Source organism: Corvus brachyrhynchos, unplaced genomic scaffold (assembly GCF_000691975.1).
Source record: "Corvus brachyrhynchos isolate BGI_N302 unplaced genomic scaffold, ASM69197v1 scaffold258, whole genome shotgun sequence".
Classification (NCBI taxonomy): Eukaryota; Metazoa; Chordata; class Aves; order Passeriformes; family Corvidae; genus Corvus; species Corvus brachyrhynchos.
The window spans coordinates 4,941,628-4,956,462 of NW_008240122.1; the positions used below are offsets into that span (position 1 = coordinate 4,941,628).

Below are 14,835 nucleotides of genomic sequence, written 5' to 3' on the forward strand. Positions count from 1 at the left end.
CACAGAGCTCCTTGGATACTGAAAAAAGATTTGGTAGAACACGAAGTGGTATGCAGAGGAGGGAGAGAAGGTATGGGGTGAGCTCAGTCCATGACATGGATGCGGTATCCAGCAGGACAGTAGGCAGCCGTTCTCTGCGACAGCGTCTCCAAGATACTGTTGGGCTGTGCTTTCCCATGAGAACTTACAGCAAACAGTCCAAACCTCTATTTTCTAACAAAAGAAAGATCCATCTCTCTGAACTAATGCTTGAGAAATGCCCTTTCCCTGCAGGCTCAGATCTGGCTCAGAAGTGGCATCTGATTAAACAACACACAGCGCCTGTGAGCCCTCATTCAACTTTCTTTGACACGTTTGATCCTTCCTTGGTTTCCACAGAAGATGAAGAAGACAGGCTGAGAGAGAGACGTAGGCTTAGTATTGAAGAAGGGGTTGACCCCCCTCCCAATGCCCAAATACACACTTTTGAAGCTACAGCACAGGTAAATCCATTGTATAAACTGGGACCAAAGTTAGCCCCTGGTATGACTGAGCTGACTGGGGACAAAACCGTAACACCTCCAGGGAGCTGCGACTCCGAAGAGGACACAACAACGCTTTGCCTGCAGTCACGCCGGCAGAAGCAGCGTCAGATGTCGGGAGAGAGCCACGGCCATATCAGCAGGCAGGGGGCTTGGAAAGTGCATACTCAGATCGATTACATCCACTGCCTCGTGCCAGACTTGCTCCAGATCACAGGGAACCCGTGCTACTGGGGCGTCATGGACCGCTACGAAGCAGAAGCACTTCTGGAGGGTAAGCCCGAAGGCACTTTTTTGCTCAGGGATTCTGCGCAGGAGGACTACCTCTTCTCAGTGAGCTTCCGCCGCTACAACCGCTCGCTGCACGCACGCATTGAGCAGTGGAACCACAACTTCAGCTTTGATGCCCATGACCCCTGTGTGTTTCACTCCTCCACCGTTACAGGGCTCCTGGAACACTACAAAGACCCCAGCTCTTGCATGTTCTTTGAACCATTGCTTACTGTATCTCTGAACAGGACCTTCCCCTTTAGTCTGCAGTATATCTGCCGGGCAGTAATCTGCAGGTGCACTACGTATGATGGAATTGATGACCTTCCTCTACCCTCCATGTTGCAAGACTTTCTAAAGGAGTATCACTATAAACAAAAAGTCAGGGTGCGATGGCTGGAGCGGGAACCTATTAAAACAAAGTAAATGGAAATCAAAATAAGCTTCTGGAACATGCTTTTTTTTGTGTATTACAGTTTAACTGCAGCAAGCGCACCGACGATGTCTGGCTTTTCTGCAATGTCCTATTTAAGCTGAGTGTTAGTATCCTGTCAGATGCTGCCTGCTGTTAATCAAACTAAGTTGTGATGCCTCTTGGAAACAATAAGCAGACACAATTCTGCACGTTTTTCATTAAGGCCTAATGAAAATATTTTTGCTAATTTCTAAATACTTTGTTTCCCTTTTATAGCTGTAGTAATTGGATGAAGAAACTATGAGGCATTTCCCATGGGGCATTCATGTAATGCTAATAAAGAAAGGCTTTATCAGAAGAGCATTTTTGCTAATATTTGAAGTATTTTTTTAAAATTCTCTTCTTGAAAACTTTCCTCTACTCAAAGTAATAATTTAGCTCACAAACAGGTTTCCAAATACTAGGGAATATTTTCTTTTAATGAAGAGCAATTCATTAGAAGCAGTCCATTAAGAGTTAATGGTGCTTTGATGCTAACAGATGAATCATGCTTTTCACAGTGTATAAGGTTTCCTAACCATTAAGACTTGAATATGCCTGCTCAGTACTGTAATTCTGTTACAAACACTTGGAGATTTAAGTGGCATTGTTAGCAAAAGTAATACTGTCTGAGACAATTAAAAATACCTTCCAGTGTGAATTGCTGCTTCTGTGGCAGGACACAGAATTAGATTATTGCCACGAAACATAAGGTTGTGGGTTTTTCCAAAACAGATTTTGGTGGCCTGACTGCTAGTAACTTACAATGGAAGGTAATAGTAGCAAGAAAAAAAATGTTTAATTATTTAAAAGTTGTCTGATATTTTCATGGGGAACATGACATGTGGTTGAATTATTATAATCAGAGTACAAAATCTGACATATACAAAACAAATGTCAGGTTTCAAAGGTACTGTTACACTTTATTTGTAAATACCTTGCCATCTGCGCTTTTAAAAATGTTTTTAAGTAATATGCACTGATGATAGTTTCAACAGATTATTTAGAAACAAGATTCTAACTTCTGTTTGCTTATTTAATTGGAGATGGAACTTAAAGTAGTTCTGTCTTAGATATTTTGCACTAAAATTTTGTTGGAATGCCCTGACCCCTGTTTAATGTTTTGTACCGATTCTGAGTGCTCCCTAGTTTCTTTACCAGCTGCTACAGTGTGTTATTTCTTACTTCTCGACGGCAGTGACCTGTGCGAGGTAGGAAACATTTTGGCTGCAAGTACAATAAACGTTATTCTTGTATGCTACACTAACCCTTCTATTGATGTATTTTTCTGCTTGCTGTGCCTTGTTCTGGCTTTTTGTGCTAATAAAGTACAGTATGTTCAGTGTTATACTTGTATATCTGCTCTGTTTTTATATATTTACATAACTTGTAGCAGTTAATTGAATTTTTAATAGGCTTTTCTTAGTATTTAGGATAGGTAATGCACAAGTACTGTGCAGTTGAGTATTAGTTGGTCAGCACACCATATTCCTGGTTTTTGTTACAGCAACTTGACAGTGTACACCATTGAATAATGTTTCTGTAGTCACTGCAAAGTAATGGACTTGTCTGCAGGCATAGAGCATTTTACAGGTTTTTGTAATGCAAAGGATAAACGTTAAGCAAAAAGTGTTCTAAAGTATTATTTATCCCCTGTAATGGTTGCTGAAGGTGTTTCAGCTTGTTATATAGGTAACTGCTAAGGTTAATATTTTGATACTCCCCACTGAGCAAGGAATGCTTATTCCTGTAAATTGACAGTACAGCAGCGACATTTGTTCACTTTTAGGCTATTTTAATAAATAGACGTACACACAAGCTGGCCAAATGTCCTGTTTTTACCAAAGAATACTGTCAATTTATGTTGGGGTATTTTTTTAGTTAAAAAAAAACAAACTCAAGAGTGGAGAGGTGCAATTTTTGTTCTATCAAATATTTATCCCAAGCTGTGATAAACCAAAGTATTTGACAACTTCATCTGAACCTAAGTAATGTACATTTATGTTGGTAGAGCCTAAAGCTTTTTACATCAATGGTGTCGTCATTATTCCTGAATTCACAATGCACCTGAAGAGGAATGATTTAAGTAATTTTGTAATGACTGGAACAGCACTACATAAAAGCTCGTACTGCGAGGGGTTAATCTGAAGCACCCAGAAAGCACTTTAAAACATGTGTTTATATGCTTGTGGAAAGTTTGTGATCCCGTTATGCATTCTTTGTAGTAGATTATCTTCTTTCATGTGTTAAAAGACTTCAACTGTTAAAATGGAACTTTGTTTAGAATATGTAAATACTAAGTTTATGTAATTATGTGTACAACTGTGCTAATGGTCCCTTTAAGTTTTGAATTGTGTGTGTGTCATTGGATATGCAACTCTTGGTTTAAAAATCTGCTCTAAGCATAAAAAGAGGAAAAAGTCACCAGCATGAAATTGCACCTAAGTGTACCTTCACTGTGTTGTTCTCGCTGTTCCCTCAGTCAGATCTGAATGCCAGACGAGTTTACTAAATTCTTGCTTTCAATATTAGTGTCATACAGTCAGCCTGCAACCAAGCTTTGTCCCAGTCTAGGGACCTGTTTTTCATTTACACCCGTTACAGTTGCTTGTCATGAACTAGCTGTGACATTGTCAATGTGGTCAGGAATACACATTCATCTAATTTTTTATCATGTGGTGGAATCTTTGGGAAAAAAAAAATAAAAACCCCAAACCCTTATCACAGAAAGTTTGCTCTTGCATTTGTGTACATAATCTTTATGGAGAGATTTCCTCCCTTAAAACACACAAAAAAGGAATGATCTATTTCTCTACAACTTCTTTTAAAGCTCTGCTTCACTGAAATATACAGAATAATTTGCTAGTGTGGTTATGCTAAAATGAATCACTTTTTAAATTATGGTGGACTTGAGTGTTGGCTACTCCAGTTGCGGTGTATTTCTTAATGAATATATTTTCAGTTCTAAAGGCATTAAAATGCTAGTATGTGGAGAACACAAATAGTTGATTTCTGGTTTGTGTTCCACATTCTGGTTTTGTTTAGAAAATCTTACACATGTCTTAAAGAGGTGCACAAACCACAGATTTGGTTTTTTGAATTTAACAGTAGGATTCAATGTAAAAAGGTACACTTGTATTATTCCAGTCTAATTTGGTTATGTGACAGATGAGTTTTTGAGCCTCGGTCTTGTCAAGTGTTCTTTTGAGGTGATTCTCATTTCTGCAGAAAGAGCTATAGAAAGGGCTTACTCCATAGGAGGGTTCTGTGAGGAATCTCAAGATATTGTATATCCCCTGGAATTGGAGAAAGGAAAATATACTATATTTTAGTATACAGGAGGGTCTCTGAGTTTAGGATCTTTTATCAACTTTATCGGGTCTATGGTGTTTAACAATTTTAAAGGCGTAACTCTTGAAAATACTCATAAGGCAAATAGACACTTGTCTGTAATTTACTTGTCAGAATGGAACTTCTGAAGAAAATAAGTTACCAATTCATGTTTTGGATTTATGTACTTTTAGTGTGCATTTGAAGACTTGCTGCTTACAAAATGATAGCCCTTAACTCTGAAGCACAGAATTGTGAAAGGATGTGTCTGTGTATCTGTGGTGTTTGACAGTATGAAGTCAAGCCTTACAGAAGTCATTCAGATCCTTAGGTCCATATTTAACTTTAAGGTTCTGCACTACTTAGAAACAAGCAAAGATTCTGGATGTCTGTGATAAAAAACCTGATTGCTTCAGTGTCCGTGTGCAAGCCAAAATGTTTGCAGAATGCTTTAAAGCTTGTCTCTGCTGCAGAGCTGCATGTAAGACAGAAGTTGTCATTGTCAGAAGTTGCTGAATACCAGCGAGATGTCTCTGCAGGGATTATGGTTCTTTTTTTCAAAGCTATCTTGAAATACAGTATTTAATGGAAAAATATGAACTGAATCTTAGTTGATTCTTTCTAAAATAGCATTTCTCCATTTAAGACTTTTAGAATTCACATTTAAAGTTATTGAAAGCGCTTTTTGAGCCTCATTTTCCTAAACTGTTGTTGTGAAGTGAGCATGGATGTGCCTAACCTTAGTCTGCAAGTATCTGGCACATGTATATTTATATGTTAATAAGATGCTTCCAAGCATGTTTACATTCATGGTCTTTTTTGAAGCTACTGAAGTACACCAATATGGTGAGCATTAATGTATTGGAATTCTAAAAATTCTCTCTCCGTTTTCTGTCTGTGCATGGCATGCTTTGCAGTTAAAAAGACTATTTTATTTGTGTCTTCACCTGCACTTATGTATTATGACCAGTTGATGGGTATGTTTTTTCCTGCTATTGTCACACTTGCCTAAACAGTTGCCTTCGGACTGTGACCAAAAGAGATTTTTCATACCTGTTTATTTTTAAATAGAAATCCAATCAGTTGGCTTTAAAAGTATTAATTCCTGTGGAGCGTCATCTAACACTGCTAATTGCTCTCCCTTTTTGCAGTATTAATGTACAGAGAATCATTTAGCTTGACCATGAGTTGTATCTGCTGAATGTAGTTGACTTAAAATGTCTGAATTTTAAGCACGTTTTTTTATTGAAAGTGCTCATGATGAGGGCTTTGAAAAGAAAAAGGTTTGATGTTTTTATGTCAAGATACCTAAAGTGAATGTTTTGCAATGAGATAAGGATCTCTTGAAGATGCTTTTTAGAAGTTTTCCCCTGTCACTGTGTCTTAAATCAAGACTCTTTAAAAAAGAAAAAAACAAAACCCAAACAATCTCTTGATGACTAAAACCTTACAATCATTTAAAAACTGAAAAGAAATCTGGTGCTTTTACTTAATTTGCTTGCATGTTGCCAGACTGATTTAAGAATAGTTGCTTCAAGAAGCAAATTAAATCTGTTATTTCAATGAAGCATTGCCATTTATTATTTTATAAAATATTCCATTTACAAAAACTGTCTACCAACAGGATGTTAACCTGATACTGTATTTATTGTTATCAAGGTAACTATTGTGTGTATGCTTTTCGAGCTGAGTAAGTGTTCACTTTGTAAATTTGCATTAAGGCTACAGCTGTTACCAGCGAGGTTCCCTAGGGCCAACACAATGAATTTATGAGCTGAAGCTCCTGGTGCTTGACCCTTTTGTGTCTTCAGTAGGAAAAAAAAGTGTGTAGCTCTGTGCGATACAGCTCGTGTTACAAATTTCCATGTTAAGCACACCGCTACGCTGACAAGCAGAAACATATCTGAACTTGCTTGTCTGGAGTAAAGCAACCTCTCTGACTTCTCAGCAGGAGCTGTAACTTGGTGGCACGTTGGCAAAGAGGAAGCAGAAGTAGGTTTTGCTCTTCACTGAGCTGCTGTTAAACTGAACACGGGGTGTGCTTCCTGTGCGATAAGGTATCTGAACTCCTTAGAGCCCTGAGAATTTTAATGGTGTTTGGAAGATGCAGAAGCACTTGGCTGCTTTGTCACTTCTTGCTTTTCGTACTTGTAGTTTTGCAAAAGCTTGAAGAGGTATATTTACTAAAATTGAACCTATGTAGTTACCAACTGTAGAAGCACTGCTTTGTAACATCTTTACAGAGACAGCAAATTCCTACACAATTATGTTTCAACTGTTTTGGGGAAATGAATAATGACACTGTGGGCACAAATTAATTCAGATTGCACTATAAACTTTCTTACCAGAAGCCTTCATTCTTACAAAGAACTATGCGATCCCTGCACAGAAACTGTAGCTTTGGTGGTGCGCTCTTTGGTAGATGTCCAAAACAGCAGCATCCGGACGGTCCCTGGACCTTTTCTGACATTCCAGCTGACGGGGCCTGGCAGGCCCGCTGGGCACTCGAGGAGTTGGCTGGCAAGCACGCCATGCCAAGCGTCACCCGATGCCAGCACCCTGTATAACTGTGCTGCTTTAGGTCTCCCCAGCTTAGGTGGTTTTTAACCCGCTGCAGCTTAAGTGTTTCTCCACCCTGCCTAATTCGTCTTTGTTATTTGGTTGCCAAACTGTCTTGCATCTTAATAGAGTAAGAAAATCATGTGATTTATGGCTACCCAACCAGTGTATGAAGTAATAGATGGCTCTGTCTTAATAAACGGGGTGTAAACTGCCATATTGTTTTCTTTTTATATTTGTTTTGGGAGCAAAAAGTTGTGGGTTCAATGAGTTTATTTTAAGTCCCTACTGTAAATGCATAGTTTTACAAATATTTAGTTGCACGTGTCAAAAATGAGAAGTAGTTAAATCAAAGTAATCAGTAACTGATGTTTGTTAGAGTCCATTTCTGTTTCATCTAAAATGCTTGAGTGAAGAGATCCACAGACTGATAGTTACTGTCTTCAGAAGCTTTATCGCTCTCTGAAGTTTAGCGAGTTTTCACTTAAATCTCAAGTGTTTTTCTCTCTAGCTGTGGGCTAAGGACATATTTTTGTGACATAAACATGTCTTCTAGAACACAGCCCCCATGGGCACAAACTAAGGAACAGATGTCAATGTCATCCTGTGAGCTTGGAAGGGTTTCTCCTCTGTGCCTGATGGGAGCTGCTCCGAAAGCAAATTAGTGCAAACCCTAAAGCTAATTATGAAAAGTGAGCAAAATGCTGCTGGTGAGGAGTTGGAGCAGGGCACAGCAACAGCCGTGTGACAAGCTGAAGAAGTGTCGTGGGCTGCTCTGTAGAACTATTTTGGGCTTCTTAATTTGTTAATTATATATTTTCTAGACCACTGCTCCTAAAAATACATTTAGTCTAGGCTCCATTGGAGTATTTATATCTCATCATTGGTGAACTAATAGAAAACTGAAACCCTGAAAACAAACCAAGTGGTTTTGGCTGTTTTATATGGAGATTGCCCTTGCAGTTTTTAGCTTCGTTGGAACATTCGGAAGCCTATGTGTCTTAAACTCACCTGAAATAACTCACCTGAAATAAATCCATAATTGATTAAGAAATGAAAGTTATGGAAATTGATTTGCCTGTTGTAGTGGTGGGTTTGAAATATTAGGCTCTAATTCTGTAAAACTTACGGCAGATATCCTAATATTATATTAAGTATTTTATGTGTTTAGCTAAGGAAAATGCAGGCACAACAATACTTAAAAAGGGTTTCAAAACACCAGGTGATCTGAAGCTAAAATTCCTAAATTAGAATCAGTATCTTCTGCATCACTTTCCTAGGGAAGGAAATGTTAGGAGTCTCTTAGAAAGCTGTTGTGTTGTGACTTGGCAGGTATCTAGAATAGAACGTGTCAGTATATAGAATTAAGTGTAGGAGAGGCTCTGGAAAGAACGTGTCTGTTACACTAGCACAAGTTGTGCAGAGGAGAACACATACCTGCAGGGTTTCTCTTGGGCTTCTAAGTGTCTGGTAAGCATTTATTTGGTTACCTAGGTCGAATGCAAGAGCTCCAAGCACAGCACAGATTGCTGAAGTGACGTTGCTGCCGCCGAACACAGAGGACCTGGACAAACGAATCCATAAGAAAGGTTTGTGTTGTCACTTCACCTCTGAAGCATCTGGTGGTGTGAGGAGTGTTAGTGTGGTCTCACATCTGAGCTTCCCAACAACCAATAGCTTGGGTGTGGATGAAATTATGTTGGCATGACTTGCTTGTGAGACTGTTTTCACTCTCCCGTCAGGTGTCCTGGGGTATCTGGGAAGTCAAGGCTGTAAACCTTCAGTAGGGGTTCCACAGCCTCTCCTAAAAAGTTAGCAAATGAATAAAAATTGCCATTTATATGGTTTCTAATCTTCAGAAGAACATTAGTTTTATATCTCACCTGTTACCTTAGTAAGAATACATAAATTCATCTTAATTTCGAGTGGGACAAAGACTTCCCAAGGTCACAACGAGCTGCTTGGAATCAGGCTTGCTGGCCATGGGGTAAGTGGGATGTGTTGCTGCTCGGGTTTCCCTTTTGTGGAAGAAGAATGATGATACTTGATTCATCTGTGAAACACTTAGTGCTCTGGTGAGGAGCAGCAGGTGTGTGACACTCTCCCTTCGGCGAGCGGTAGACCTGAGGTAGGTGTGTGTCCACCCTCAGCATTTGCACTTTGTTGTTTTTGCTCAGGGATGACCGACATGACGTACAGGATACAGAGGTACACAGTGGCACAGCACTGAGTGCCCTGTATGGCCTAATGCAGCCTTTGCCAAGGATAGTTTGGGTTTTCCCACATAAAGTGGTGTTTGCTCCTTAGAAGTGCTGTTGTGGAGACGCTGGCTTTTGCCTCCTCGCTTTTGTCATTCTATGTTTTGTGTCCCGTCTGATAAGGCTGCTAAACCCGCAAGCAGTGCGAGAGGAGCGTTTCCTGGCGTGAGCTGAGGAATTGCTGAGATTGTTATCATTCTGTACTACAGGAGCGCCCTGTTTTATTTATACACCGTTTGTCTTCAGTTTCATTATGTGCCAAGAGGAAGAAAAAAGGCAGACTTTCCCTTCAAGTGGTTGCTTGTATAACCATTCATACTATGGGCGTGCGGACGCCTTGGTACTCCAGCCAAATACTTTTCTGCCCTAGCAGTGCTCGTGAGGGTGCTCTCCTTCCCTCCACCCCCAGCCTGGCCCACGTGTTGTGCACTCATGGTTGAAGGACACTTTCATCCTTGTTCTTCTAAATGTCCAGTTGAGCCAGAGCTATCCAGCTTTTCTTTTAAACTGCAGATTTGCTTTCCTGACTTTGTGGGTATGGCTTTGCATAAAGGCTGTGGCTTTAAACTGTTCCAGATGTGGTGGAGCCAATGCTGACCATCAGATAAGTGCTGCCAGTGTTTATGCTGTTCAGGAAAAAGCCAGTGGGAAACATTCTGTGAGGAGGGTTTTAACTCAAGTGTTTGCAAGAAACAGCAACAGCTTCAGCTTTTTTTTTTTTTTTTGACGATTTTTGTTTCATCTTGACTCCATACTTCAAGAAGTCTTAATCTATGTGCTGGGTCACCTCAACTAGATTTTTGTTTGCACGTTTGTTTGTTTGTTTTGTTACATCGGCGGGTAAAGGAAAAGAAGGGAAAAAGTGCTTGTAAATAGTTTCAGCACAAACTTCAAAAGAGCTATTTCCAAGACTGGTATCTGCGTCACTTTAGGACCTCCTTAAATTCTCAGGTGTCTGGTATGTCTGGCTGGAACATTAAGACTGGCACCAGCTCCCAAGATACAGTTGCCCAGAGAAGTTGAGCACTACTTGGCTGCAGCCCTTGGTAGATGCCTCGGAAGTCACTTTCCAGCAGGTCATCACTTGCTGCACTATGTGCTTCGAAGGCACTGGTGCCCTCCAGAGCTTGCCCTGAGTCCTGCTTTCTGGCAGTTTAGACTTTTTCTCAAAGGTTCCATTTCTGATCCTTGTGCTCCTCCCAGGACCAGTGACACCTCGTGAAGCAGCCTGAGATGGTCTGAGGCTCTGAATGTGGCTCAATCTTCCTTTGCTTCTTTGGGGCTACCTATTGTAGGTGGAAAGAGAGGGGGTTAGGCACAAGAGTTGATCCCCATTTCAGACCGGGCAGAGAATGGATCTAGTGGCCAACCCTGCTTTCCATGCCCTGTGGTTGGAGAGCTTTTACTATTCTCCTTTAGCCAGAAGTGTTGGGTTCACAGGAGAGAATCTGGCTTGGCTCCTGCCTGAGTAAGCCTACAAACCAAATCCCTCCATCCTAACAGGGCCAGTTCTGGCATCCCACTTGTCATGTACAAGGTAAGAGATTGTGCTCATCTGCCTTGGTTAATGGAACAGGGCTCTCCTCAGGCTGCCTTTTCCTGGAGTACAGAGATAATGTCTGCACCCATATCATGAGCAATTTGCATTCTGAGCAGTGAGCTGCCTTCAGTTTTGTGTAAGGAGAATTTCTGCAGTATAATTGCCCCCTTCAGGTTGTTCCAAAGGGCTCCTCTTGGTTTTCTCAAGACACTGTCTAGTCTTACCCTGTCCACTTTAACTTGAGTCGGTAACAGCTTATAATTTGTTGTGGTACAGCGAGTTTTGCCAAAAATAACGAAGCAATTAACAATCAATTAGACACTGATAAACACTATGCTTCAGACTTGCTCACAGTCTTTTAAATCAGCATCTCCACTCAAAGCTCTATTCGTAGCCCTTAGTCATATGGTCCTCAGTGTTAAATCATGACTTAGCTTTCCTGTTGGGAGATACCCTAATTAACAGCAGCAATGAATGCTTAAGCCAAGTAATCAGATTCTCTCCTTCAAGTTTAGTCATCACTTCTCTGTAGGGACATGTTCTTCCCTTTCGTTCTGGTACACTGCTTGATGTCTGAGCTTCTTAGTGAAGTAAGTTTGTGGCCATCTTTGCTACTCAAACACTGTTTTTCTCTTCCATCCTGCAGTGGTTAGAAACGTTATGGATTTAGAAATATTTCCTTTAATTCTCTTTTAATTTTTGTCTCCATATGTTATTTTAAAACCTCTTTCCTTATCAGATATTTAAACTGGATTTGACATCTATGAAGATCAGATCGCTGAGCCCATAGCAACCATTCTGCTGGCTGTCAAATTGATGACAAGGGTGAACAATGCATGCCCTTACAGCTGGCCCTCCCTGCACTGTCTCTCTCTTGACAAAATTGCCTTTTGCAATTTGCTTTACTGTTTGATCTGAGTTTTGTTTGTGCTAATTACAGTTTTTCCCAAAACTGCAGATGTACATGTCTGAATCATCTAATTTTATCTTGGAGATTGAGGAACCTTTTGGTTTTCTATTTGAACAGCATGAAATTTTTTGGGACCACCTCCCACAATGTAAGTCCAGGTCTCGCCTATTTCATTTAAAAGTTGTGGAACAAAAGAGCTGGTTGTGACACCACCTATAATGAAAGTGAGAGGATGAAAATATTAAATGTGGTTAAAATGCCACCCAGCAAAGCTTGGACCACTCTGGGGAACCGGGTGATGAAAGCAGCTACCTGAAGTGTGGTTGTGATGCCATGATGATTTTTGCCTTTTCTTTTATACCCCTGTTACACCTTTTTACAACCTCTGTATTCTTAGTGCTTTTTGCCTAAATTCTTGAACTTGTTTGTTCAGCTAAGAGACGAAACATTTTAGAAGCTTCGTAGCTAGGGATCAGTGTGCCCCAGACCCCAAGGTCCTCTCCAGAACATATTCTGTAAACCAAGATAGAACCATCCAGGGGAAGGCTCCTTGGGGAGGGAGTCTCGCTTGAGCCTCTCATTGAAGAATCTTTGATAGATATGCTAATTAATAAAACCTATAATGTTATACCAGATCTTTTGGGGAGAGCATTTTTTTTTTTTTTGCGGGGTGCATTTCGATGCATATGACCTGGCCATGTGCACCTAAGGATCCTTAAAATAAATACCAAGGTAAAATCCCTTTTCCCCTTCTAACTGTGTTTGACTCTTGATTTTAAGACCAGGAAAAGGCATCAGTTGCATCTTTACCAAGGAGTGTGCTGATGTGAGGGCTTGCAGGAATGGTGGGCTTTCAGCAGAACAGTGCCCTGCTCCCCTCTCTCCTGGGGACTGCAAAATGCTGCACCTCGCCATTTATTCAGATTACAGGGATAGCAGGGTTGTCTACCAGGTGAAGAGTCTGTGGAAATGGATGTTGTTCTTGTAAAAATGATGTTGTGACCTCCTGTGTAGTGAATATGTACCTTAACAGAGAAATACTTTTTTTAGTTAATTATCTGAAAAATTTCAATCTTATTGAAGTTGTATTTTGAGAGGATGTTTCTCTGTGCCAAGCCAATCTCTTTGCATGGATGAGGAAAAGACTGAAAAACTTTAGGCAAATGCCTTCACATAAAGGTTTTTAAGCTAATCAGTAAATATGCAAAAGAAGTTTAAAACTTTCTTACGTGTTTATGTACAGAATGACCTTTCAAAGCTGTATTTTCATTCTACAGCTAGCTTACCTTGTGCATAGATACCTGTCATGTGCCCCCCCAGAACTTACTGTGCAGTTTTTGTTGGTCAGCATAGACTTTAGGTGAAAGTTAGAAGGTGTGCTTGGCATGTGTGTGATGGGTTATAGAATCATGGAATATGCTGTGTTGGAAGTGACCCGTCAGGATTATCGTGTCCCAACTCCTGATCAGGTCAACAGGTAGTGGAACCTGTGTTAAAAATGACAGGGCTGGGATTCCTCCTGAGTTGTGTGAGATCCAGACCTGGATCAGCATGTCACCTGTGATTTTCTGTAGGTTAGCTTGTAGATCTAGAAATACAGAATTTGAAGCTGCAGGTTTTAATCATTTACGTGTATTGTCTTGATTTAATTGGTTTATTCTACAGTGATTAAATGCTGTAGTTTGAGATGAGAAATTAGTGTGGGTTTACAATGGGGACTTAAGGGAAAGCTGTGGAGGCCTGCTTTGATTCATTGTGAGAACTTGAGTAGGTAGACTCAGAAAGAGTGGACTGGGTCAGGCAGCACTGCCTGTGTGTGGGGGGGCTGGGAAGTGTTCATGGAATACCTTGTGGAATGCACCCCCCAGCCCTAGCTCCCCACTCAGCCAGCCTGTCAAATTATTGCAGCTTTTGAGCTGTGTGTTTGAATGTTGTTTGCACGGAAGCTGCAACATGGGGAAGGTGGCCACAGATAGTGCAGGCTCACCTCTTTCCTCAAAATGTCCCACAGCACATTTTGCCACAGCTGCTCCACTGGACCCTCTCTGTAAGGCCATGGTCTTCCAGGAACACAGCTGTACTTTGTTCCGTGTTGGCATTAGGTCGCTGCTCCAAATAAGAGATTTCTTGTTGTGTATTTGTGGAAAGAAAGTTTGAGTCTCCTTTACTCCTTGCTTACCACAACTGCCTTGGGATCCAGTACTGTTTGGTGGCCTGTTACACCGCCTGTGTACTCACCCTCTGTCACATTATCTCGTTGTGTGTGGGCTGACTCAGCTCGCTCTTTGTCCTCAGCAGCCAGCTGCTATGATTGCGCGCCAGCGTTCCCTGTTGTTCCCAGGTCTTCCATGTGCATTTACAGTCAAACGTTTTTAGGATGAGACACGTGGTCATCCTGGAGCGTGTTTGCCAAAAGCAGTCCTACGTGGCTATGGCAAAGGCCTCACGCTCAGCTCGTGCTGTGGCAATGTCGAGATGGCCAAAGGTTCAGCCTGCTGACTTCCAGCGTGGGAAACCAGCTGCAGGGATGTCACAGGTAACTGTCCATTGTACAAGTGTTCCCCTCAGCACACACCCCAGAGAGTTTTGATCATGATCCCAGCAATTGCTTGTGCAACAGAAAGGCTCTTCAGCGTCTCAGAGATGATTAAGATGGGCTGTGCAAACACGGAGCATGGTAATTCACTTACACGTGTTGTCACTCGATCCAGGTCCTGTGTGTCTCTGTGCCTCGTGTGTATAATTGTGGCTAAAAATGTAGATGTATTTAAAAACTAACTTGAATTTTTTTTTTTTTTTGTTTGAAGCTGGCATGGAGACAAACTGTAAGTAATTCTCTGCCTTTTCTTTCCTATTGTGATTGTTGCAATTTAAACAGACCAGACCTGCTGTTCTGGTGATGATGCTTGGTCATTGGGATTTCTGGGTGGTTTTGGGGTTTGTTTTGGTTTTTTGTTTGTTTGTTTTTAAATCTATTTAGTTTAGATTTATGT

At 40.9% G+C, this 14,835-nt stretch overlaps 1 protein-coding gene across 3 annotated transcripts in view; it reads left to right on the forward strand.

The window, feature by feature from the left end:
• SOCS5 (suppressor of cytokine signaling 5) overlaps positions 1 to 7,349 on the forward strand; it is a 54,167-nt gene extending 46,818 nt beyond the window's left edge. For all 3 annotated transcript variants that reach the window (XM_017744820.1, XM_017744818.1, XM_017744819.1), the window contains one exon: positions 1 to 7,349. In XM_017744820.1, coding sequence (XP_017600309.1) covers positions 1 to 1,217 — 1,217 coding nt within the window. In that variant the 3' untranslated portion in view covers positions 1,218 to 7,349.
• The last annotated feature ends 7,486 nt before the right edge of the window (positions 7,350 to 14,835 follow it).